General features: G+C 40.4%; 1 protein-coding gene across 3 annotated transcripts in view; it reads left to right on the top strand.

The window, feature by feature from the left end:
- The window catches only part of col16a1 (collagen, type XVI, alpha 1), a 60,950-nt gene that overhangs the window by 28,938 nt on the left and 7,275 nt on the right, over positions 1-24,737 (top strand). Inside the window, exons 10-59 of one of the 3 annotated variants that reach the window (XM_027286132.1) lie at positions 1,543-1,578; positions 1,673-1,723; positions 1,956-1,988; positions 2,135-2,179; positions 2,631-2,669; positions 2,827-2,889; positions 3,786-3,830; positions 3,934-4,029; positions 4,313-4,351; positions 4,927-4,971; positions 5,093-5,128; positions 5,220-5,342; positions 6,034-6,069; positions 6,478-6,513; positions 6,764-6,892; positions 7,231-7,275; positions 7,634-7,669; positions 7,776-7,829; positions 8,173-8,223; positions 8,316-8,468; positions 10,141-10,176; positions 11,191-11,298; positions 11,570-11,692; positions 11,784-11,837; positions 11,949-11,990; positions 12,361-12,396; positions 12,483-12,536; positions 12,635-12,703; positions 12,803-12,856; positions 13,266-13,292; positions 14,195-14,251; positions 14,523-14,567; positions 14,699-14,770; positions 15,464-15,517; positions 18,101-18,148; positions 18,273-18,392; positions 18,659-18,700; positions 18,800-18,871; positions 18,995-19,039; positions 19,632-19,676; positions 21,870-21,923; positions 22,016-22,069; positions 22,204-22,257; positions 22,336-22,380; positions 22,498-22,551; positions 22,634-22,669; positions 22,756-22,818; positions 22,903-22,974; positions 23,078-23,131; positions 23,621-23,665. In XM_027286132.1, the coding sequence (XP_027141933.1) occupies positions 1,543-1,578; positions 1,673-1,723; positions 1,956-1,988; positions 2,135-2,179; positions 2,631-2,669; positions 2,827-2,889; positions 3,786-3,830; positions 3,934-4,029; positions 4,313-4,351; positions 4,927-4,971; positions 5,093-5,128; positions 5,220-5,342; positions 6,034-6,069; positions 6,478-6,513; positions 6,764-6,892; positions 7,231-7,275; positions 7,634-7,669; positions 7,776-7,829; positions 8,173-8,223; positions 8,316-8,468; positions 10,141-10,176; positions 11,191-11,298; positions 11,570-11,692; positions 11,784-11,837; positions 11,949-11,990; positions 12,361-12,396; positions 12,483-12,536; positions 12,635-12,703; positions 12,803-12,856; positions 13,266-13,292; positions 14,195-14,251; positions 14,523-14,567; positions 14,699-14,770; positions 15,464-15,517; positions 18,101-18,148; positions 18,273-18,392; positions 18,659-18,700; positions 18,800-18,871; positions 18,995-19,039; positions 19,632-19,676; positions 21,870-21,923; positions 22,016-22,069; positions 22,204-22,257; positions 22,336-22,380; positions 22,498-22,551; positions 22,634-22,669; positions 22,756-22,818; positions 22,903-22,974; positions 23,078-23,131; positions 23,621-23,665 (2,925 nt within the window). The remainder of the gene's footprint in view (positions 1-1,542; positions 1,579-1,672; positions 1,724-1,955; positions 1,989-2,134; positions 2,180-2,630; positions 2,670-2,826; positions 2,890-3,785; positions 3,831-3,933; positions 4,030-4,312; positions 4,352-4,926; positions 4,972-5,092; positions 5,129-5,219; positions 5,343-6,033; positions 6,070-6,477; positions 6,514-6,763; positions 6,893-7,230; positions 7,276-7,633; positions 7,670-7,775; positions 7,830-8,172; positions 8,224-8,315; positions 8,469-10,140; positions 10,177-11,190; positions 11,299-11,569; positions 11,693-11,783; positions 11,838-11,948; positions 11,991-12,360; positions 12,397-12,482; positions 12,537-12,634; positions 12,704-12,802; positions 12,857-13,265; positions 13,293-14,194; positions 14,252-14,522; positions 14,568-14,698; positions 14,771-15,463; positions 15,518-18,100; positions 18,149-18,272; positions 18,393-18,658; positions 18,701-18,799; positions 18,872-18,994; positions 19,040-19,631; positions 19,677-21,869; positions 21,924-22,015; positions 22,070-22,203; positions 22,258-22,335; positions 22,381-22,497; positions 22,552-22,633; positions 22,670-22,755; positions 22,819-22,902; positions 22,975-23,077; positions 23,132-23,620; positions 23,666-24,737) is intronic. The other 2 variants (XM_027286133.1, XM_027286134.1) reach the window with 2 other exon arrangements.

Raw genomic sequence — 24,737 nt, 5'->3', positions numbered from 1 at the left:
GTGTAGGATAAAGGGGGTAATTTGCAATGACAAACCCAAAAGGTTATTGCAAACAACATTTCCAATAGCTCCACAGCACGATCTAGCAATTAGACTAGGGACTAGCTGGTGAACATAACTGAGCATTTTTCAGCTGAAGAACTAGAAGCTAATGCTAACTAAAGCTAAAAAAAAATGTATTTGTCAGATCACTTTTATAGTAGTAATAATATTTTGATATTTTGCAGTTTGTTGCACTGCCCCCAAGTGGCCAAAAAACAGTTGCAGCTTTAAGGTGCGAATGCTAACGCCAAATGATATGGTATCAAACTGATAAAACCTTAAAATGATATTCTCTCTTTCATTCTCAAGAGTACAAGAGCGCATGAGGGGGAGGGGGAGTGGGCAGAGAGAGAGAGAGGAGAGGGAGAATCTTCTGGAGGACAAAGATCCAGATCAAAAACATCTGGAATGAGGCACTGACAATCAGGAGTAAAAACAAAAAGGGAGGTCATAGGATGTCCCAATAGTCCAGCACACAGATGACAAAGAGGGAAACGTGGGAGGGAGGGAAAGGGAGAGACAGAGAGAGAGAGAGAAAATATCTTATACAATGTAGTGTTTTTTGATCTTTAGAGATTGCCCATTTTTTTCAGTTCATGCATTTTAATTAATAGTGGTAACAGCAAAGTGGGCTCGACTATAAAGATATTTCATTCTGTTTCATAATGCACAATCTGACACAGTGTGTTGCTCTTTAACAGCAGTCTGACTTTTCCATTTCAAAGTTGAACATGGAGAATAATCAACAAAGGCAAAGCCGCTGAGGTTTTTAGTGGCACTATATGAGGGCTTGACTAAGCCCACGGTCAGACAGGAGCTCGGAAAGAGTGACTCGTCACTGCAGCTACTCGAGCCAGCCATTGATAGATTTGTAGCTCGTAAGAGGGAGGGGGGTGGAGGGAGAATTACACATTGTCTCTGTGCTGGTACTAGCTCCCCTTTCGTCATCTTAGCAAGCTGAGACCGCTGCTTCAGTATATGCAAAAATTCCCGGTGTGACTCCTAGAAACACCGGGTGAGGGATTTGGCTTTAATTGCTCGCTTCCGCTAAAAATGCTTCAGTTATTTATAATGGTTTTCCTTCCTTATTTGGTATGCATGTGTGTGTGTGTGTGTGTGTGTGTGTGTGTGTGTGTGTACCCTCCTGTGAAGAGCAGCTGGTCTGCTCACTCCTGTGCTGTGGGAATCAGACATTCCTATTGATCTCAATCTCCCATGGGAGGTGTGTGTGCGTGTGTGTATGTGTGTGAACATGTGGGAACATGTGTGTGTGTATGCCCACTTGGCCCATCTCTCATCCTTTTTAATGGCATACTGTAGCACAGAGGTTTAGCCCACTGTTTAGTTTTGTGTAACAGTGCCACCAACTGGTGACTACAGAAAATACAACTCTTCACAAGCTTCCTTTTTACTCAGACACAACTGCTTCAGCGAATATCAAATGCAGTATTAAAGTACTTCTCTCTCTCTCTCTCTCTGTGTCTGTGTGTCTGTCTGTAGTGTGCTGGTTGTTTACTCCTGAATAGGGAAGAAAATGTAAGGATCACTGATCTTTACTTTCACTTCTTTCCATTAGAATTTCAACACTATAACACTGCAGAATGTGTAACTTTACACGTGTGTGTTGCAGGTACTAAATCTCGGTGGCGTTTCTGGGCTGAAAGGGGAAAAAGGCGACCGGGTGAGTGGGAAAAGATGAAAGATATACAAATCCTAGTGTGTGTGTAGTAAGACTAATATCGGTGGAATGTGTTACGTCATCATACGTGCTCAGACATGAACAGTACTCAATCTTACACACAGTCTAATATCATGCTGGCTATAGACCAATCCACTACCTAACTGATATGAATTCTTTAGCACTTCCTCACCCACAAGCAATCATTCTTCTTTTCTCCCTCTCTCCATCTTAGGGTGACGGCTGCACTGGCTCCCATTCAGGTCCAGTAAGTAACTTGCATCTCTGTCTCTCTCGAAGCGTGTTGCTCATTTTGCACAAAAGCATTGTCTGGTTTTTTTTCTGGCATGCACCACAATATGATCACAGTATGGTCTGTGATAACACATGCCAACCAAGTCTCTCTAACCTCAGTGCACAGAGGGACCCAGGGGCCAGAAGGGAGAGAAAGGCGAGCCGGTGAGTGCCAATCTTCTGCTACAGGTTACAGCATCACATCCCACAGCCTCCCTACCCTGCTAACCCTTCAGTTTTCAAGCACGCAGTCCCAGTATGAGTCCCAGAGTGTGTGCTTTGCATGTTTATTTACCTGTGAGTCATTGATTTACTGAATCTGTGCCTGTGTTTGCATGCATACTGTATATCTATAATTTTAATGCATCTAATTCATATATATGCATGTATACCTTGGATTATTGCTTGCATAGTATTGATTGTTTCTTCGGTTAAGTGTGTGTGTTCGAGCGAATGGAGCATATGGATCCAGCTGGTAGTCCGCACAGGGTACTGATTGGTCACGGTGTCGTTTGCTATGCTTCAGTGGTGTGTGTGTGTGTGTGTGTGTGTGTGTGTATGTGTCTATAGAGCCAGGGCATTGATCAGGCCATGTCTCTACTCTTTCTCCCCACAGGTGCAGCCTGCCAACTGGGGTGAAGCTATTGGGTACAAGGTGAAAGTTTTAAGAAACTTCCTGTAATGAATAATGACTATATGACTTTTTAATGATCATCTAATTAATTTCTAACCCCTTATTATTTTCACATCTTCTTCTTCTCTCTCTCTGTATGTTTCTCACCTTTTTTTTTTCTTGTTCTTCCTCTTTCTAGGGAGAAAAAGGTCAGAAGGGAGAGCTCGGTCCACAGGGTCTCACAGGCACTCCAGGAAAGGATGTAGGTGTTTTTGTATTTTGTCATTTTTTTGGTCTTTTACTTTGTCTTATATCTTATCTTATCTTAAGTGTCTTTCGGAAATGAAAGCGTGTATTTTAATACTGCAAATGATGACGTGAGCATATACTCACAAACACACTAATGCGCCTACACACACACATCCATGTACACAGACAGTTTTATCAGGCTAGGAGCGTATATTCAGTAAACTTATATGGTATTACTCTTAAAGCTTAGACTCCCATTGATATCTCTTCTCCCCCCCTGCCTCTCTCTCATGGCGTTAAGTCGGCCTGTTAATGCCTGTTAGATTAGGCCAGAGCAACAAAGCTTGCACAATCAATGCTGCCTCATTGACTGTTCTGTTCGTCTCTCACACAGGCAGACGCCTATTCAGGAAGACTTAAACCTTATAATCTTCCCTGTTCAGCGCTGTGATCCTGTAGACGCATGAAAAGTTTTGAGGAACAAATTACATCGTGTGTGTGCGCTGAGATATTCCCCTGGTTTTTCGGCATCGGGCGCGCACACATTTAGCTGTTCACCAGGATAAGTGCTTGTCGTGGACAGATGGATTTGGTGGAGGATAGATTTTCTTAAGCCTCCCATCCATCTGACATTGTGAATATGAATGTGCTTGTTGATGTGACTTGAATCAGGCAGCCAGAAAATAGTGCATATGCACCACTGAAGATAATGCATCTTATAGACTACAATTCTCTTTCTATTTAAAATTGTTAAATGTCAAATCAACAGGTGTCTTTAACAATTAATAAAGAAGTTTTGGAATTCGATTTCTGTAGAGCTGCTTTAATTATTTTGAACTGACACTGATGATGTCACTGACCTGTACTGATGCTGTCTCTTCCCGCTGTCTGTCTGTCACCATTTCCCAGGGTCGAACAGGGTCCGTCTGTGTAGTCGGCCCCAAGGGACAGAAGGTCTGTCTGCATTAAGTCTGGGAGTTTCTACCATCAACCTGTCTGTCACACACATTCAGTTCAGTCTGGATTTAATAGAGCTGTGTTGAACTTTCTTTTACAGGGTACACCAGGTCATGTGGGTCCTGAAGGATTGGCTGGGGAGCCAGGGAAGCCCGGACTTCCAGGCCCACCAGGCATTGGAAAGCCAGGCCTACCAGTAAGTTTGTTTTTTAATGTAAGAACTCTAGAGGAGATAAAGAAGTCTGGATGCACTTAGATGGAGTCATTTAGTTAATTATCTTAATGTTCTTGCACTTGTCTTACAGATGGTCTCAGTTTGACCAAAAAGTACTTTTATTAGATGCTGCTCTTAGAAGTGCAGGGCAGGACTTGGCAAGATATATTCTATTGGTGCAGCATTCATTGGCCTTGACATAAGCCTGAAAGCATCTTAAGAAATGCATTTAAAAGGCTTTTGTTTTTGTTTTGTTTTCTGTCAGGGCCCTCCTGGTGAGCCAGGTGGTGCAAAAGGAGAAAAGGTAGGTTCATACTTGGAACACCCTCCCCCCATTTAAGTGTGATGCTTATCTATCAACCTGAGTCAGCTGAAACCCCATGTTGCATCTGAGAGTCTATAAAAACTTTAAAGAAACAAATAGTTTGCTAAAGTGATGGATAAATATTGGTTGAAGGCTGAAGTAGTTAAAGGTAATGGTTAAACAGTTGTAGTAGTTACCTAAAAGTAATGGTTAAACAGTTGATCATACCTGCAGTGGTAGTTTTGCAAAACTTGGGCCTATTATACATTGTAACTGTAATAATACCCATTTGTATATAGTTAGTGGTGTAGCATTTCTGAAACAATTGTATATTTATATTCTGAGGTGGGTGATAAAAGAGTACTGGAGCTCAGTTGATTGTACTATGGGGGACCGCTGTTCTAAAGTATATTAACACCATAACTCAATTTTGGTGTGGTTAATGTTTTCACTTTATTACCACCCTTAGGACAGCAAAACCCCAAATTACGTAGTCGACAAGTTAAAAACAAATGTGGCTTTCAGGGTAACTCTAACAATATTCGTGAGACTAATCCAGTAAAATGTGTCAACAGGGAGATGAAGGACCTTCAGGAGAAGATGGATTTCCAGGAGATCCAGTAAGAGACTCTTTTAAACATTGATTTATATTCGGTAATGTATTCATGAGATTCCAATATACAGTCTTCAAACTGTGAGCTCAAACATCAGTGTTTGACTGGGATTGTTCTGTTTCTTTAGGGACCAAGAGGACCAGCAGGGTTTAAAGGAGAGAAGGTACCTATAAACATTGTCTGTAATCTGTTCATCTGCATGCCTGTGTACTCTCTCATCCTCATATTGTGTTTGACTTGTGCTCAATCTTCAGGGTGACCCATGCGAAGTGTGCCCTGTGCTGCCTGCAGACATGGGTAACACAGTAGCTCTTCAAGGAAAGCCAGGCCCTAAAGGGGAACCTGGTTTACCGGGGATAGGGGAGAAAGGACTGCCGGTAAGTACAAGAGTTTGACCATAATGTCAAACTGTAATGCATTCTGAGCCTGCACAGAATGTTCGGTTTAACATTTTTACCATCTTGCTGCATGTTTTATTAAGGAGTCGTAGACACAGTCTGAGCTGTAGCTGACAACTGAACCTTGAGCACTTGATAATCTATTTTCTTATTCTTTTCTTATCATTTGGAGGAAAGGCATGACGTTTACTTTTACTGTGTAGGGTTGTATTTGCCCTTATAATTATCACAGTGCTGCAGCTGCTCAAGGAGAGAAAGCCTGATATGCTGTCAAAAGTTTATTCTTCAAGGCAAAGGTCATTTTGTTAACATAATCTTAACGTGTCTTTCTCTCTCTCTCTCTCTCTCTGGTGAGTCAGGACTCAGCATACTGCGCACTGTGTTTCTCTTTCTGTTCATTTTGCATCTTCCCACTTATCCCAGCAGGTGAAATGGGGGATGATTTGTAGGGGGAAAAGAATATAAATCTAGAGCCTTATGAGATTCTCTGTGCAACGATTTCCAATAATGTCAGCATCTATCTGTCATACCTGGTTATGGATGATTGTAGAGCAACAGAATGGGAGGGGGCATATGACCTCACTCAAACAAAGTTGAACTAACAAAAGTCTTACTTTTGGCACTTCCTCTGCTCCTCTGTTCTTTTTTTTCTTTCCTGAAAATTTACCAGGGGCTTCAAGGTGTCGACGGCAAGGCAGGACAGAAGGTATAATGTTCCCCCTCGTTCATTTACAGCTTATGGTTCATTCATATTCTGTGGAAGCGTGACCTATACGCGCTCATCTGAATTCCTACACAATCAGATATGCTAACGTCAGCAGTGCAGAAGGCTCTCCCCTAAGGCACACACCAGCAAACTAGCCGAACTAAACTCCACAAAACAAAGAAGACCAAATTGCACATTCAGAACTCCTACACACTACCACCTTAGTAGGTCTGCATTAAATGCCAACCTGCTCAAGACCATGCACCTACCCACTCACACATTACTGATATACTCCACTTCTGTCAGTATGCATCTTTGAGAGATCTCAAAACAAACATGTTCACCAGGCTGGGGTGGAATTAATTTGCCTTCTTGGATGTTTTTTTGTTTGTTTGTTGTATTCTGCAGGGAGAATCAGGATCAGATGGTGCCAAAGGAGAAAAGGTCAGCTCTATGTCTTTATTAGACTTGAGGTTAAGTTATTTCTTGTTTAGACTGCTTTGCTCTGCTGTCATATAGATGGAATACCCTAATTAGTGAGCTAAACATTGCATTTATTGCTTAGCCTGTAGACATAATCCTCTATGTAGCATTAGTTGCAGCTGTCTTAAAGCACCAGGACGAGTCATTCTATGTAAAAGAAAATACTTGGAGACCATCTTTGACCTACCCCTGATCTGTCTCCATGCTTCAGGGAGAGCCATGTTCAGTATGCCCCACTCTCGGAGAGCTGCCCGCTAACCTCCTCCCCGGTGTCATGACCCAAACCCTGCAGCAGAAAGGCGAGAAGGGAGAGCCTGGGATTGGACAGAAAGGAGAGCAAGTAAGCGTGTTTGTAATGCAGATAGAGTAATAGTAATGATGTATATAGACAGAGTTAATGTGATTCTCATGCTGAATTAAAAGCAGAGCGGTTTGAGTTTCTCATAAACACAACCAAGGTGAAAACAATAACAAACAGTCTTATCTGGTTGACTTTGGAAGGAAACGATATATAACACACATCATAGAAGAAAACCGATTGGGTAATTGTTTTGCTTTTTTTTAAAAAATATATGTCTGTTTCTGATTTCGTTAACGTAAGTGTGTTTGCTCGCATGTGCGAGCAGTGATAAGCACCTTCATTAAAATGATATATCGTTTGCTTTTTCTGCTTCACAGGGGGAGCCAGGTATTGTAGGATCACATGGCCTTAGAGGAGAGAAGGTAAGTAACATAAAATAGGAACAGGAATGAGAGTAGGTGACCTCAATAGCAGACTAGGCTTACGTAAGGGGAACTCACTCAGTAGGTTGCTGAATGGGACTCTTAATAGACTTCATGAGGAAGATAATCACAGCAGCTAATTTTAGGGCCCAAAACTGCCTGCCATAGGGATTTTACTCAGCAGGGAACTTATTAGTGAAAAGCTTAGGTAGTGAAAACCCAAAATCATTTGACATAGCTGCCTGTAGGGTGCTCCTTCCTATGAAATGTGAATTATCAATTTAAAAGACTCGTCCATTTTTATCAATTTCTGAACATTCAGATACTGTAGTAATTTATTTTTTTTCTTTGTCTGCAGGGTAGTGCAGGCAGCAAAGGAGCTGATGGTAAGACGGTAAGTTCAGATTTCTTACATTTCTAAAAAAAACATTTTTTGGAGCAGAATGTTTCGCTTCACATCCTGATTCAGTTATGTTAAATGAAATGTGTCCACACGACAGGGAAAACCTGGACCGAGGGGACCCAATGGCAAGGATGGACAGAGAGGCACAAAGGCAAGAGAGTACAGTGATAAACTTTGACTGTGATGCTTTCTGGAATTTAACCTCAATGAATTTAGAGTAGGAAGATGGACAAGGCTTCAGAGTTCCCCTTTTAAAAACAATCAAGGATGATCGTGCACGTGGGTAGTTGACTAACCTATCGCCAGAGGTAAAGCTCCCCTCATATATAAAAAAAATCTCTCAGTACAGAATTTAATCTGTATTTTCTGCTACAGAAAATCATGAAAAGAGCTTATGAGCAAGCAGAAACCAATCTATAGTTGCATATATTCTGATCACACCATTTTTGTACTCATTCATATGCCACTTAAACATTATATTTATCTTCTGACAGGGAGATCAAGGGCTGCCTGGTCTTGGTCTTCCGGGCCTTAAGGGTGAGAAGGTAAGCACAGCCGTATATACATTGTTGTTATTTACATGCTTTGGCTTGACTGTCATGCAAACTAACCTTCTTGACTCCCTGCCCTTCACCAGGGCGAGTGTGGTGTGTGCCAGCCTGCCGAGGTTGGTAGCGGACCCGCCAGCATCAAAATGCCAGAGGGAACAAAAGGCAAACCAGGCGAACAAGGCCCTCCAGGTCCACCCGGTCCAGCCGGTCCTCCAGGTCTTGGAGCTGAAGGCAAACAGGTGAGATGGCTCTGTTAGAAACACTTGAAGAATATCAGGAAGCTAAATCATATTAAATTTACACAAAATTACCCAGGTACGTGGTTTTATTAAGTGTTTGTCTAAGTGTTTACATTGTTTGCAAACCAGGGAGTCACAAGATCATGAAAAATGACTGATGCTATTGTTGCACTCACATTGCATACTAGGACTGGTAAACTAATATTCGAATTTCGAATATTATTCGAATATGATAAAAATATGTATATTCGAACGTAAAAATGAATATTCGAATATTTACTATTTGCTCAGGGCAGCGCGCGCATTGATTCTCCTCCGTTGTGTCCCATGGTGCGTCCCTTACTGACCTGTAGGCTAGCTATCTGCAGTCACGTGACACAACAAGGAAGCACCCCATCCCGCTCCCCACCTCAATGAAGAGCAGGCTACACACCAGTGATCCCGATGAGCAGTACAGTTTTGCATAAATTGCACTGAAGTTACACTAAATGTAACATGTTGAACATGACGCTTGGATTTAGTTTGAAGACCGAAAATAAATCAGCGTTTGACTACCACTGGTCGTTTTTCTTGGCATTTGGCAGTGCAACGCCCTCTGTTGGATATAACGGGGTACTGTTACAATACTGTTACAAGTCCTATTCTCTGCGGGGGGAAAATAATTAATTAATTAATTAATTAATTAAGAATATTCGAATATATTCGATATTCGGACCATTTTTTAAGACTAATATTCGAATTCAATTTCTGGGGAATGTTACCAGCCCTATTGCATACTACAAACACAGGAAAACACACATTATGACTTGACAGATTCATTCAGATTGTCATTAGAGTTCACATGATGAAAGTTTCGGGCCTCTCAACTTTCTTGATCCCTCCTTTAGGGGGCAGTATGATGCTCTCTGAACCCCTAAAGAACCAAAGACTATTTTGCACTGATAACTCACTTTATGTTTGAGTTATTGACTTCACGTCTAATCTTACAGAGTGATTTCATTTGTATATCCTATATTTTATATTATGTTATTGTGCTTTTATTGCATTTTATCTTTCATTTTACCCATGACTGTGCATTTCCTTTTTAAAACCCAAATACAACTTGACTAAATGAACATGGAAAAGCATTGTGGCTTACAACCAAGTTCCTGCAGAGGCACGGACATTATTTGATGGAATTCTTTAACAGTTTTGTCATACAGCAGAAGTCTATAATGCTGCATAAACTACCACTTAAAAATTATCTGCTTTTTTTGTGTGTTTTTTCATACAAATTCTACAAAACATCTTCCTACGCTTACTTTGTTGCCACAGTAAAACAGATTAAGCAGCATCTGGATGATTGAAAAGTGTGAGACGCTGAAAGATTTCACCTGAAGGAGCCAACCATAATACTTATTGTACAAATAGGATATGCAGGGATTCTCCTCTCACCGCAGAATTGTTACTAAGTGTAATAAATCTCTGTTGGCTTCTGTCACCCCTCCCAATTACATGCTGTGTGCCTCTGTGGTTAGCTTTATGTCAACAGTTATTTTTACCTGAATGGAGAGAGAGAGGATTGCACAATACATGCAGATCACTGTTTGAGTGTGGGTGTATGAGCTGTGTACCTGCATGTGTATCATGTATCTGCATGCATTTTTACATCACCTTTTGTTTGCTTTCACAGGGCCCACCAGGTATGGCTGGTACACATGGAGACAAGGTGAGTGTCCTGTCTCTATAAAGATCTAGCTTCACACATCATGTGTACTTCTAATGACCCAGCACCAAATTCACACCATATTAAACAGCCTTGATGTCAGCTGAGAAATTAAAACCAATTAATCAATGTCTCTCAGGCATTTTGTGTAGTTTTTAAATAACTCAGTGTCCACAACCCCAAAACAGTCCTAACCTGGAGGATATTGAATATTTAGAGTCACTGGTGGCCTTTAGAGTTAGACTTTCTTAACTAATTTGACATCCACTGGGACCAAGGATGTCTGCAGGAAAATCACCCCACATGGTATTCAATAAAATTTCAAAAGAGCACAGGCGCTCTGCTTTATTTCAGGTCAGCAAGTCTATCTTTTGGAACGTTCACATTACTTTAGCCCAAAAACTGGGAAATAAATCTGCCATCAACAGAGCTAGTCTGCTTTATATTACACTGAAACTCTCCCACAGTCTCACTTTGAGAGCAGAGCCAGACTGATACAGGAATTTCTGGTGCGGAGTTAAATAAATCTCATAATAAAACAGAGAAACTCAAATCAGCCAATAATAGTTAAAGTAATGCATTTGTTTCATATCAGCAGAGCAGCTAGAGAACAGACTGCAGAGGGAAAGTAAAGTTTCCCTGTGGAGACTTCTTGAAAACAAACAAAACTTATGTTTATTTTCAGTGTTTCTCACCATTGTGTGTATCCTTGAGGTCTAACAAACATGCCGAGTGCATTCCTTCCTCATCAAACATTTACAAAGCTGATTTTTTAATACTTTAAATCCTGCATTATTTACGTCCCTGCTTACTTGCTAGCAGTCTTCTTCTTAACTTCCTTTGTCAGCTCATTTTACATTTTTTGGTGCAATCGGGGGCACTAAAAAACATTGCCCCATAGCACTACTAGTGGTCAAAAACAACCTTTAATGTACCTTTTAATGTAAGCACTGTGACAGATGTATTACATAGAGTTGACTGTCGGGGGATCTCATTATTATATTTGAATTGTAACAGGGTGAACAAGGAGATCCAGGAGATAAGGGAATGGATGGAACTCCTGGAGCCCCAGGACTGCCTGGAGAGCCCGGTCGTGACGGACCGATGGGCTTGAAGGGAGAGAAGGTACAGAGAACCTGTTTAAAAAACTGTTAAATTAGACGACCTGTTCTGCACCTTATTTTGCATCAATTGTTACAGTACAAAAGTCATGTTTTCTGAACAGCCCTTATCCCAGTATTACAGATCATGTACGATTGAGATAAGAAGTCCCTCCACCCTGTGAGACATCAGATTACAGATCATATCTTAGATACCACTTGTCCCACTTTTTTCCCACTTTAAAAAAGATTGACTGAAAGTAATTTCTTTGTGTTGGATTTGTTGTTTTTTTTAGGGTGAGGCTTGTACCAGTTGTCCTTCTCTGGCCACTGCAGTGGGTGATGGTGTAACCGTGCCTGGCCCCAAAGGAGAGAGAGGAGAACCTGGTTCCCCAGGAGAAGGGAAACCTGGTAAAAATGTGAGGGAATTATGTATTTATTTATTTATTTGCTCCTAGGTCTCTGTCCTATGAGAATTGCTGACGATCATCTTACATGTTTTCTTCTCAGGGAAAACCAGGCTTACCAGGTGTGCAGGGGCCTGCCGGTCCCAAAGGAAGCAAGGTGTGAATGTCCATTTATTGTATTATCATGTATATAAATACATGTGGAGCATTGTGTCTACTCATGTATCACTGACAGATTCTCATCTCTGTTGTCTTGTGCCCCCTGTAGGGAGAAACTGGAGTTGCAGGTGTCGGCCTTCCAGGACCACAAGTAAGGCTGTTGTCTCTTTAAAAAAAATACATCTGGAACAAAGTAAAATAGTTTGAAGTTGACATCTGATGCCATTCTGTCATGCAAAACATACACATAGCTCCTAGATGGATGTGGTGCTGTTGTAAACTCCGATCAAAGATTTCCTGCCTCTCAGATAAATCCACAAGGTTGTAAATAACTATCCAGACATAATCATGGGCTGCTCTCTCTCAAAACCTTTGATTCATTGTGCAAGCTTCATTGCTTTGTTGACATGAGAAAGCCAGTCTTTCCCTACTACCCCACTTTCTCCACTCTTTATTTCCTCATCGGACAACCTAAACCACCTCCCTTACTGTTTGTTTTGCCTTTTTAATGTATGCATTAGGGTGAAGAAGGACCAAGAGGACTCCCAGGAATTGTAGTAAGTTTTCCTCATTTGTCTAAGGTCCTACTTTTTCTACACTAGATACTTAGATCTTGGTCTAATCTGTGTGTGTGCGTGTGCAGGGACCTCCTGGAGCCATAGGACTGACTGGACCTGTTGGGCCTGCAGGGGAAAAGGTAGCATAAACTAGAGAAGTGGAACCTCAGATTATTGTTGCAGGAAAATGTACCTCATTTAGTTTGAAACAATGAAACTAAGTGTTTTCTATTCATAGGGCTCCAGAGGAGATGATGGGCTTCCAGGACCACAGGGGCCTCCTGGCTTTGGAGTAGCAGGGCCACCGGTAGGACATAAATGTATCTTTTTGCATGTGCATAAAGGCATACAGTGTCACGCTGTTGGATTGTCAAGCACTGTTTCTTGTTTATTTTTTCTCCAACAGGGCAAAGATGGAGCCCACGGCTCTCAAGGATTGCCAGGAGCTGATGGTAGACCTGTGAGTTGTTTTGTTCCTTTTGTTGTTTTAAGTGTGTGCCGCATTTGCATGCTTTTGTGCGTGTGGATCAACAATTTGAAGAGATGCTAAAGAAAATTTCAGTTGCAAACATGAGTTGTTGCCTCTGTGTTGGCGTCTGTTCTAAATTTTAATTTTCTTTAAGCTTCTTTGGGAATTGTCCTTGATTTAGGCATCATTTGTAACCAAGGATGTCTGCCTCGATCCATAACAGAGGCAGTGTCTGCTCCCATCTCATCCTCTGTCCCCTGATCTATGCTCAGCTTAGTGCCCTGTGAGCTTTCTTCTGGAACAACAAAGCAAGAGTAACTAAGTGTTTGTCTGTGTGTGTGTGTGTGTGTGTGTGTGTGTGTGTGTGTGTGTGCATTTGCGCTGTCTCCTTCTCTTGCAGGGACTTGATGGAGCTAAGGGGGACAAGGTAAGTCTACCGTTTTGTTTGGATGAAGGGATCTGGAGGGGTTTGAATATAAGGGGATGGAACAGATGGTAATCGCAAGAGATGGTTCAACAGCCCCCCCAACCCCACCCCCTTGCCTTACACGCACACACACACACACACACACACACACATACGTGCGCTGACACACACCTGCCTCGGGGCACGAAGAGAGTAGCAGCGGAGGTGACGAGTGTACTGTTGCTGGCAGACAAGAGGAGTTTCGGGGCCTTAGAGAGAGAGTGTGTGAGACTATTAATTACTGCATTCATCAGAGCCACCAGTCCAGACTGTCACTGAGAGGGTGGGAGAGATGAAGAAGCGGTGGAGGCAGTGCTTAAGGGTTGGGAGGGTGTGAGATGTGGGACAGGAGCCCACAGATACAGAGGAAAAAAGAGGATGAGCAAAATAGGTAACATTTTCAGAATCCTTATTCAGTTTATCCATACAGAGTTTGGAGATATCTTGAAGAGCGATATATTGTAAAAACCTGACTTGGATGTGAGAAAAGTCGTGAGGGAAGATGTGCAATTGGGGATATCATGTTTGCTCCACCTGTAAAGAGAATTACACCCTTCTTTGCATCATAATATTGTATATACATTGTATTTTTTGTACTTCTTTGAGATTTTAGTCCATGTAATGCATGGATTTATGTTCACAAAGTGGTATAAAAATGTTTAGAGCATCTCATCCCCTGAAGTTTTGTCTCTGTTATTCATAAAATTTCAGGATTTAGCGAAACTACTCAGAGTCCTTAAAGCTCAAATACAGTAACTAGAGTGGTTTTAATGTTGAATGAGGACTTGCAGCCCACACTTTACATTGTGAGTGTTACATCAGCTATTTTATTGGGTCTGTTTTTTTTTTCATGTATATTTTAGGGTGCACCTGGAGAGTGCAACTGCATAATCCCAGCACACTCGGGCATTGGCGGACCTGTGAGTACACACATGTAGACATATAATTAGTTTTTATTCTAGAGGATTTTTATCCAACAGGAATTTGAAAACACACTGACTTGTTAAACACACTCTCAGAGGTTTTATCATGACTCCACGGGAGACATATTAATAAAAACATACATGTGATATGTGTTATTTTCATTTCCCACATTTGTTTTATTATACTTTACTTCACTGTGCACTTTCTGTATATTCTGTTAGTGCAAGCACCTGTGCTGCTCTGATTTTGACTACTTTTGCCTTCCAGGGAGCTCCAGGAACTCCAATAAACACATGGCAGCCTGGGCCTCAGGTCTGATCTGTCAGCCAGTAGTCCTGACTGATAACCATGGCTTTGTTTGCAAACTTTCTGTTGTTTCCTTGCTCAGTTTCTTCAGAAAATCACAGAGTTCTTTTTCACTTTTGGTCATGTCATTGTTGTAGGGCCCACCAGGACCTCCTGGCCCACCTGGCCCACCTGGGCCTCAGGGTGTTAATGGAAACGAAGGACCACAGGTAATAGAAAGAGACATTTGAATGTTGAGGGGGTTCCGCCTTTCATTCAGTTCAATAACTGCTCCATCAGCTTGGATTGAACTACAAGCTACATAACAGAGGCTTTCAGCTTGGGTGTTTGGGGTACTCCAGAAAGGCAGTGCTTTGACATACTGTGCAACTTTATGGGTAAATAAAGTTGCTAATATGCATGTAGTAAATTGAGCAACACTATATACTAAATGTGTGTATTAGTTTGGTTTAAAATAGGTTTAGAAAGACAGGATCAAATGATAAATGTACTAACCTATCCGGCGCTTCAAGCTTTAACCCATGTGGGACGCAAACGACAAAGCTTTGGAAATGTCCGTCAAGACATGAACGTTTATTTGAAGGTCCTGTTTAAAAGCAGACCTTCAAATAAAGTGTTGCTGTGTTACAAGAGTCAAAGGTGTAGGAAAAACTTCAGAGGTGGTGATGGTGACTGGATGGAACAGGTCATGTCTTTGACAAAGTTATAATCGCCAAACGCAAAAATTACTCTGGAATTTCTTTTCTTCGGATTATTAAAATAAAATGAGATTGTTCCTAAGACGTGGCAGAAAAAGGAACAAGTTTGGTCATTTTGACCGTAACCCTTTGACTCTGGTGGAGATGGGAGTGGCGAGCCCTCGATTGGCAACAAAACAGTTCAACCTCAGTTCCTTCTTTCAGGGTATCCCTGGAAACGACGGGATACCGGGGAAACCGGGTTTGCCTGCACACATCGTAAGTAAAAGAAAGAGAAAGGGAGGAGAGGCGACTCGTATCTACTGATTCAAGATCTGGGGCCTTATGTATAAGTGATGCACAAAAATGAATGCATATGTCAGGAACTGGTATTTATATAAAAGAAGGTCCTGTACTCATTACTTAGTTTACTTAGTTAGAAATCACAAATTGTTTTCCATATAATACCTTGTGCTCAAAAAAAGATTTTATTCTATCATTTTTAAAGGGGTTTACATACTGTTAAATCATAAATATTGAGCTCACGTGCTGCTGTAGCATTGCTGAGGTATGGTATGCTGCTCACAGTATTAAAAAGGGGGTATGTTGAAATGTATTTGTGAAATGCTGCGGGACTGGACACGAGGCACATGCATATGCCTGCATATTTTGCGGTGACTGAGAGGTATTACTTGAAACAAATGCAGGAAATTCAAGAAAACACTGCATATGCATATTCAAAGGTTCAAAAGCCGTTGTGCATCTGGCCTCAGGTCTGTTTGTAACCTCAAAATGTCTTATTTGTTCTCGTGGATGGAGTTTACTTACAGTTAAGTTCAAGAACAACATCAAAGTGGAGAAATGAGGTGGAGTGTTGTCAAGTTATCTGTGGATTATTTTTTTTATGGTGTCAGTGTTTTGTTTCTTTCAAGTCTGCTGATGGCTTAATTTTATTAAGGGAACATCAATGCTAATTTCCTGCCAGCACTCAAGGGGAGCTTGACCTTCAACACAGGCATTAAAGCAGTTGTTTAATGGAGGTCCTGGAGAATCAGTGAAGCTTTCTGGAAAAGTTTTGACTCATCATATAGAAACTCTTTGAAGAAAGGTGTTGATTGATTACATATTCAGAGTGTTACACATGCAAACAACAATGACCTGTTCATGATTTTAAAAGGATAGTACAGGTATCTAAGTGTATGCAAGTGGGTTGTATGAGGTATTTATCCACAGTTCGTGCTGTGGATAGGGGCAGCAGAAAAGCATAAAAACAGTTCAAAAATCATTATTTGTTTATCCTATTTTTTGGCTCCCCTAAATGCACCAATAGATCATGGATGAAAGGAAGAGGAGTATAAGTCTCTTGTGTAAGAAATGTCCAGACATAGTTTGGACTTTTTGTTGGTAGAAAAAAAACAAAAAAAACATCAATGTCTCTTTTTCCTTCGTGGTTCTGCAGGTATTACGTCACTCAAAAGTGGCAGTACAGTTCTCAGGAGCCTCAAAAACAGCACTGTCTTTGAAACATAACATCATGTTGCTCAGAGAAATCACAAAAAATTGCTCAGATTTGATTCCTTCATCATGTAGCAGAAGTGAAAAATGCGCAGTGACATACAATTACAGAGAACCTTCTTTTGAGCCAGTAACAGCCAAAAGCATGCAGCATAAAATATCCTTTCCAGCTAATGGCACCAGTTTTAACAATGTCAAATGGGATTGTACTGACTTTGAAACCAGGCCAGGTGCTATTGACAGACTTTCTCAGTGGAAAGGGTCTCACTACTTTGACTGGGAGCAGACCATTTTTCACAGTAAATGTGAGTGAGCTGTTCTACTTTTTGGTATAAATAGTCCGTGTATCTTCATGTTTGTTTTTGCGTACTTGCACACATTAATGTTTGTGTATGTGCTGCATGTGTGGGCAGTGCCAGTTATGTGTCTGTTCTGCTCTTTGAATTAAACTGTTCTGGTACAGATTGGAGCTCTTTGTTGGAAATGGCCATTTATTGAAAGGGACACTGAAGTTTTGTTGTTTTCTGGTGTTTATCTGCTGTATGTACTGCAGAGCGTACACATGGTGCAGTGAGGGTGTAAATTAAGTTGGATTTTTACAGAATATACCAACTTTTTAGTAGGATTATTATGAAGAATGCAGACCAGCGTTTATCTACGGTGGTTTGAACAAACATTCAGCTCTTGGATGATGACTCAAATGTCCCCAATTCTGCCACTTACGTCATTTATTTTGTGTTGGCATTGTACATAGTGAGATGGTTCTACACCTTTTTTTTTTTTTTTTTTTTTGCATCTTTTGTTGATAAGTGTATGATTTCGACAACACTCTGACTCTGATGCACAATTTGCAATAGAATTATTTTGTGCCATTGTGAGAAAGGTGTCTTTCTCAGACTCTGTGTGCTTATTTGTACAGTACACTACAGTATTTCTGTTTTTTTTATATTAGAAATAAACAAACAAACAAACCAAACATGAGTGTCAATCAAAGTACTACCCTAAATTTTAAAATTTACCAGAGAGAAAAGGTTTGACACCTTTTTTTGTTTGTTTGGTTTCTGGTCCTCTTTGTGTATGTAATCCTAAACATGTAAAAAACTCAAAGTCTCGTTTTTAATGGAAGTTACATAAGACTTGAACGATGTTATATTTGACATTTGGGTGTGATGTGATTGAAGTTTTTTAACAAACCATATCTCACTGCAATACTGTTTTTTGTGAAATACTGTTCTGGTTTGTTTATTGTGGAAGAAAAAAGCTGATTTTGATAGATAGGATTATAGTTTCCCTTTAACAAATGTATTAAATGAATATTAATTTAATTTCTCCCTGCCCCTTCTTTAGAGCCCCACTGGACCACACCAGTTGCCTCAAGACTCTACTGGTGGTGAAGTAAGTTCATTGGTAAAAATGCATTTTAAGGAATGGGGTGTTATTGTACTCGGTGACTTTCCTTTTTTTGCGATGCCAAAAAACAAACAAAAAAAAAAAAACAGTTGTATGCATGTTTCTTCAGGAGGGCTGTGGTGAAGGCTGTTCCCAAGGGTTGCCGGGTGTGCCAGGCATGGCTGGTGCCAAGGGAGAAAAGGGAGAGGAGGGAAAGCCTGGTGTAAACCCCTTGGACAGCTGTGACAGGGTGAGACTTTGGGGGACTGGGAGTTTTTGTTGAAACATGTTCAGCTTCACTTGAACTATGATTATCCATTTTTTAGGATCATATGAAACATCACTCATCGTACAGTCACTGTGTTTGTCGTTGCGCTTTGATGAAATGCAAAATGGCAGTGCCTCATTTTGCATTGTATTCAAGTTTTCATGGCTTGATGCGAGAAGCCATCTGACATGATGTAGTGCCAGCAGTAAAACATTAATCTAGTAAGTTATTCTCTTGTCTGTTTCCAGTGTTTGGAGAGGCTGCAGAGAACACAGGCGACACAACCAGTGGTCAGTTGAGATCGTTGTCATATTCTTACGACATGCACACATTCACATAGACGTATTGTATGTACATATTTTCTGGCATTTTATATCTTTGTGTCATAGGATGACAGACCCTGCGTAGGAACACCTGGAGTTCCAGGAGTATCTGGATCACCAGGAATAAGAGGAGAGCCAGTGAGTCATTTTATCATTTACATGGTGCTAATTTGATATGAGGGTGTATTAATGTCTGCCTTCAACCTACTATAAATATCTACTGAGTTTAGGATCACCTTTCTTTTTTAATCTTTATTACAGGGTACACCAGGAGAGAGAGGCCCAGCTGGAATACCAGGAAACATGGTGAGGCTTTGTTAAACTTTAGGATTCAGCAACATACATCCCACTTGTTAAACTGATCCAGACTGATTTATAGTAGAGAAACCTAAATATTTGGTTTGATTTAGGACAGATATTTTCCTGTTAATGTCAAGACTCTTATTCTGAAATCTACCATGTGGATGTGCCTACAGTTACCGTTTTTAAAATGTTGCTAAAACTCAAAAAACTATAAAGTGCATTTTAATCACTCTTCTGTGACAGAAAAATAAAAAAAATTCTCTTACTGTTATTATTATTTCAGGGAAGCACCGTGGGGGTTTTTGTTTGAAAAACTTTAGATTTGTGACTTGAGAGGAGCTTCTGTTTGGTATTTCCCATGATTTCACAGCACCCTCTACTGGTTTTAATGCAAATGTCGCAAAATGTGGCCCAACACTAACATCTTGAATGCGGATTTATAGAAATGCATGCTAGCTCTCGTCCGATGCTTGTAGGATTCATTAATTGTGAGGAACAAGTTGAAACCTGCTCTGATCAGCAGTGTAAATCGATTTGTTAAGTGAAAGTTAATCTTGCATTTTAAAGTTTTCCTCTCACTGTTTTCGGTCTACAGGGACCTCCTGGATTCCCGGGTCCTCAGGGCTCACCTGGTTCACCTGTAAGTTACTATTTACACATTACTAACTTTCAATCAGTAATGGAAGAAGCAGACAGATTCTTACAAAATAATACGACAATGTAAAAGTATGTAGAGATATTTATATATTATCAGTTAAATGGGCCTCAAGTACCAAAGTGAAAGTACTGGTTCTGCAAAAGAATGCCCTCTGTAGCTGATACATTATTATATAACACATTATTTAATTGTTAATATTGATGCATCAGTGTGTACACGGCATTTTACTGTTGTTGTTGAGGTGAATTTTAATTTTATCTCATTTATATACAGTAAAGTGCTGTGATTCCAAGCCTAAATGGGCACCAAGATAAATCCTTGAAGGTCATGGAATGATTAATGGTGCATGAAAGAACGAGAAACGAAGTTCTGCTACATAACTTTGGATCTTTTTCTTTTTTTTCTTTTCTCATCTTCGCTCTCCTGTGAAATATTTGATAACCTTACCTTTTTGGGCTTTAGTTGTTGAGATGAAAATGTCTGAGAAGTTTTTCAAGGAGAAATCACTCTTTTGGTAACTGAAAACAAGCCAGACAAAAAGGCTTGAAGCCAGTGGTTTAATATTTAACAACGCTCTATATTTTAAAAGATCTTAGATGTTTTTTTATGTAAAATCTTAAATCTGAGAAGTAGCTTCAGCTGTAAAATAAAAGTAGCATAGAGTACAAAATGTTTCACACTTAAATGTAATCACTAAGAGGTATAGAGTAGCATTAAATATAAATAGTAAAGTATCACAGGATTGTATTAAAGTACATAGCAACAATATTTGAGTAATTATACTTAGTTGCTATCTAACTTTGATTTTACTATCGTAATCAAATCACTCTTCTCTTTCTCTTTTGCTTTTTTCAAATCCTGATCATCTCACTTTTCAATCACGCAGCCCTTGATTATACTGTCTGCATCCTCTCCGCCTCTCTCTGTGGCTCTCTAATGAAAGTTATTTCAGATGAGGAAACCGGTTGGTTGTCTCTTTCTCCAGTTGTCCAATTATTCTCCCGTCTTAGTGATGGAAAGTGGGTGCTTCTGTACAGCCGCCCTCCCCTCTCTTCCTCCCCGGACAGATTTATTGTTTTAGGAGAATAGAGATGCTAAATGGACGAGCTGTGTGAGCGCTGCATGGAATCCATTTGCAGCGTGGTAGCACCTTTATAGCAGGTGTTAGCTTCTGCTGTGTGCAGCGGTCTGTCTGTTTGTCGTGTTTGCCAGGGAGAGGGAGAGAAGTGTGACCCTGCTGCTGAATATATTACTCATATTCAGTGGTGTGGAAGTTACTCACAATGATCAGCTACTAATTAGTTTCTCCTTAGTATGATCAATTAGTAATTACTTTCTCAAAATTACAACCCTCAGTAATCATTCCAATACAACTAATTCTACCTCACACTGATATTCTTATTTATTTATTCTATCAGGAAAATTCATGTGTCTTAACAGCTACTTATCACTCTCAGTTGCCACCATTTTAAAAATTATGTGTCTCCACTTTTGAAAGTGCCCAGCTTCATCATCATCATATATCTTCCGCTTACAGCAGCTGTTGCTAGGCAACAGATCACACTCGCACATGCATATTAATATTTACGTCAAAACATCATTCAATATTCAGTTAACAGACTGTGTGATATAGCGTTTCAATGCATCACGGAATCAGTTTATAATGTGCCCTCATTATCCTGTTGCCTAGTAAAACATCATCTAATCTTTTCTTTGTTTGTCTTTTTTTTTTGTATGTACTGAAAAAAGAAAGGGTTATAAAGAAATAAATGACTAAATGAAAATGTACACAGCTTTGGTCAAACGTCTGCAACGCAAAAGGGAAGGAAAGGATAGAGAAGAGGGAGGGAACACTTGGAAGTCTGTATCATTTGTGGGGAAAAGAATGAAAAATTGAATTCGCCAACGGAGCGAGCAGGCAATGTTCAGCCTCTGGATATCACATCACAAACCTAAATCACCATCCTGACGCCTTGTAGAGGTGTAGAGCGGAGAACAAAATCAAACGTAGGCAGTCCCGAAGGGAGATGGTGCAAGCCAGTTAGCTGTTTCCTCTCTTTGATATTGACTTGGCCTTGTCCTTGGCTCACTTCCACCAGGGGAGCCACTCTCTCCCCGACATACATATCACATCATCTCCATTTTCTAATCATTCCTCACTCCCATCATCCTCAGGGTCAGCAGGGTGAGCGAGGGTTACCTGGCCTTTCAGGAATGAAGGGCGAGCAGGTAAGTATCTGCCAATCAAACTCCCTGGAATTATGTCGTGTAGGAAAATAACTGCCTTCCGTATTCGATTGATTCTATGATCTTTACCTCAGGGCCCTACGGGGACAAACGGGTATCCAGGACTCATGGGACCGCCTGGACTGCCTGTAAGTTACTCTCATTATGTAGGAACTATGGGGCTGACAACAATCTGACAGCTTTTATGGATGGACAGGTTGTTAGACTGATATGTAAACTGACATTGAATAGCTGTCTATATGTATTTTGCTATTAACATCAGGGACTTAAGGGCGAACGTGGAAACCCAGGAGGCAGTGGTCAGAAAGGAGAATCAGTAAGTCATTATGTAACACACAATGCATCTGTGGATAGTGATGTGTATCACAGGCTAACTTTTCCTGCCCTTCTGTAGGGTCCTCCTGGTAGCCATGGGCACCAAGGACAGGCTGGCGCACAGGTCAGTGTTTCATCATCATCAATTTTGCCCTATAAGAAATATTTAGAACATGTCTTCTTCATTTATCATTGCAAACTTTAATAACTGAGAATAATGCGAGCTACTTTGTGTCTGCAGGGAATTAAAGGAGACACAGGACCAGCAGGAGCTGCTGGTGCCAAAGGAGAACAGGTACACATAACACATGTTGCACATACACACAAGATAAAACAAATTAAGCACATATTCATATGTTACTCTTTTGCCTTTCAAGGGTTTCCAAGGACAGCCAGGTTTCCCAGGACCACCGGTATGTAAATGATTTACTTCCTCTATGCTAAGTTCTTGTCTTTGAAATAACTGTCGTGACTTTGGCATGACTTTGTGTATTTTTAGGGTCCGCCAGGTATTGCCGGCAAAAGTGGAAGGGAAGGGCTCCCTGGGATCAAAGGTGAAAAAGTGAGTACAAATCACATATATAGCAGTCTCTGATTTGCATCCAAAATGATCATTTGTTGGACTGAAAAATCCATACTTTCAAAGGGAAATGATGGCACTCAAGGCTCTCAAGGACCAACTGGACCCCCAGGCTCACCAGGCTCACCAGGATTGATGGTATACGCATGTTATATTTTTGCATATTATCTATACTGGACCAATTCCTACATATCTGTGAACTATATGCTGTATTGCACACTCTCTGTGTTTGCAATGAAAGGGCCCCCCTGGCATTGAGGGATTGGATGGAAAATCTGGGAAACCAGGACTGCGGGTGAGTTACACACACCGTTCACACACACAAGCAGAATATCCAAACACACACTGAAGTGATCCTATAGTCAGTATACTTCATTCCCAGGGGTCCTTGTACTCTGCAGTGAAGTTTTGCTGTTTCCAGAGGTTACGTGGAGACAGTGTTTTAGATGTTATTGTAATTAGGAGTTTAAAAAAACTAGATAATGAGGAGATGAAATCATTAGCTTTAAGTAAAGGATAAATCGTTGGGACTTTGCCACAGTCCAAACTGCACTAAAAATTTACTCTTTAATTGTATTATCCACTTTTCTGTAAGTTTTCTCAACTTTACATAAATGTATTATTAGTTAAATAACATCCAGTTTGAAATGTATTAAAATGAACACATTTTGAACATTGATGCTGGTTTTTGAAGTTCATCAGACTGGGATATGTCTTACAGCAACGGCTGGGCTTAATGCAATCTAATAGTTGACCTTTGACACTGCGTATGTTTTGTTATCAGGGAGAAGCAGGCCCTCCAGGCCCAGCAGGTCCACGAGGAATCCCAGTAAGTATGACCTCTAACATCTACATGACCTGATTTGATTCTCTATCCATCCAACGCAGAAAACAACATGAATTAGGCATGAGAAATACACTGTATATATCTGAACAGTAAATGCTATCCAAATCAGATCATTATATGCAAAATAATGTATTTTATTTAATTTTTATCCATTTCATGTTGATTTATTTTGGTAAACTACTATTTATTCCGAAAGCCTGCATTTACTTTTTTTCTCATCAGGTCATATATACTAAGAGGACAATGTATAGTCAGTTGGCCAGTTGATTATAAACCTCGGTCCAGACTTAAATATGTCAACAACTATTGGTTAGATTGCCATGACATTCATGGTACTTGAAACGCGTTTCTCCAATGATCGCCTCATTTGTTCACCAACAGGTTTTCACTTATCTAGAGAAACAGTTCGACTTGGATGGATTGACGCAAAATGCATATATTCGTGATGTCCTGAGGATAATTATTGATTACTTACATTGTCCCCCACATTTCTTAGGGTGTCTTCATAAGACTGAACTATATGTGTTTTAGTGAAATGTCTGAATGGATTGCCATGAAATTTAGTAAGATATCCATGGTCCGTAGAAGATGAATCACAATCACTTGGGTTGATCCCCAAGACTTTTTCTTCTTGTGTCACCACCAGGTCAAAGTTTTAAGTTATCCCTGGTACAGGCATCATTTTTACAGGCACCGCCATGACCCACCTTCACTTTCACACACTGCAACTAGTATGCAAATCAACCTATGTGACTATGGTGCAATGGAAGAATTTGTGACTTTTAAAATGAATGGATATGTGTTATATATATACACAATGTACAATCCTTGATGAGTGTTAACGTTCTAGTAGATATCACTGTCCATGTGTCACCATTTAAAACTTCTAACCCTTCTATCATCGTCTAAGGTAGCTTTAACTTTTTGTTTTATAGCGAGACGCAGCAGAGATAGTGATACTCACACAGCTTCAGTCAGGGTACTAGTAGCTGCTTCTCTTTCCTTTTCATTTCTCTCACTCATTCTCTGTATCTCAGTTTGTGTTCTACCCAAG

This window comes from Larimichthys crocea, chromosome XIII, assembly GCF_000972845.2.
Source record: "Larimichthys crocea isolate SSNF chromosome XIII, L_crocea_2.0, whole genome shotgun sequence".
NCBI classification, from domain to species: domain Eukaryota; kingdom Metazoa; phylum Chordata; class Actinopteri; family Sciaenidae; genus Larimichthys; species Larimichthys crocea.
This window is presented reverse-complemented; position numbering and strand designations above follow the sequence as displayed.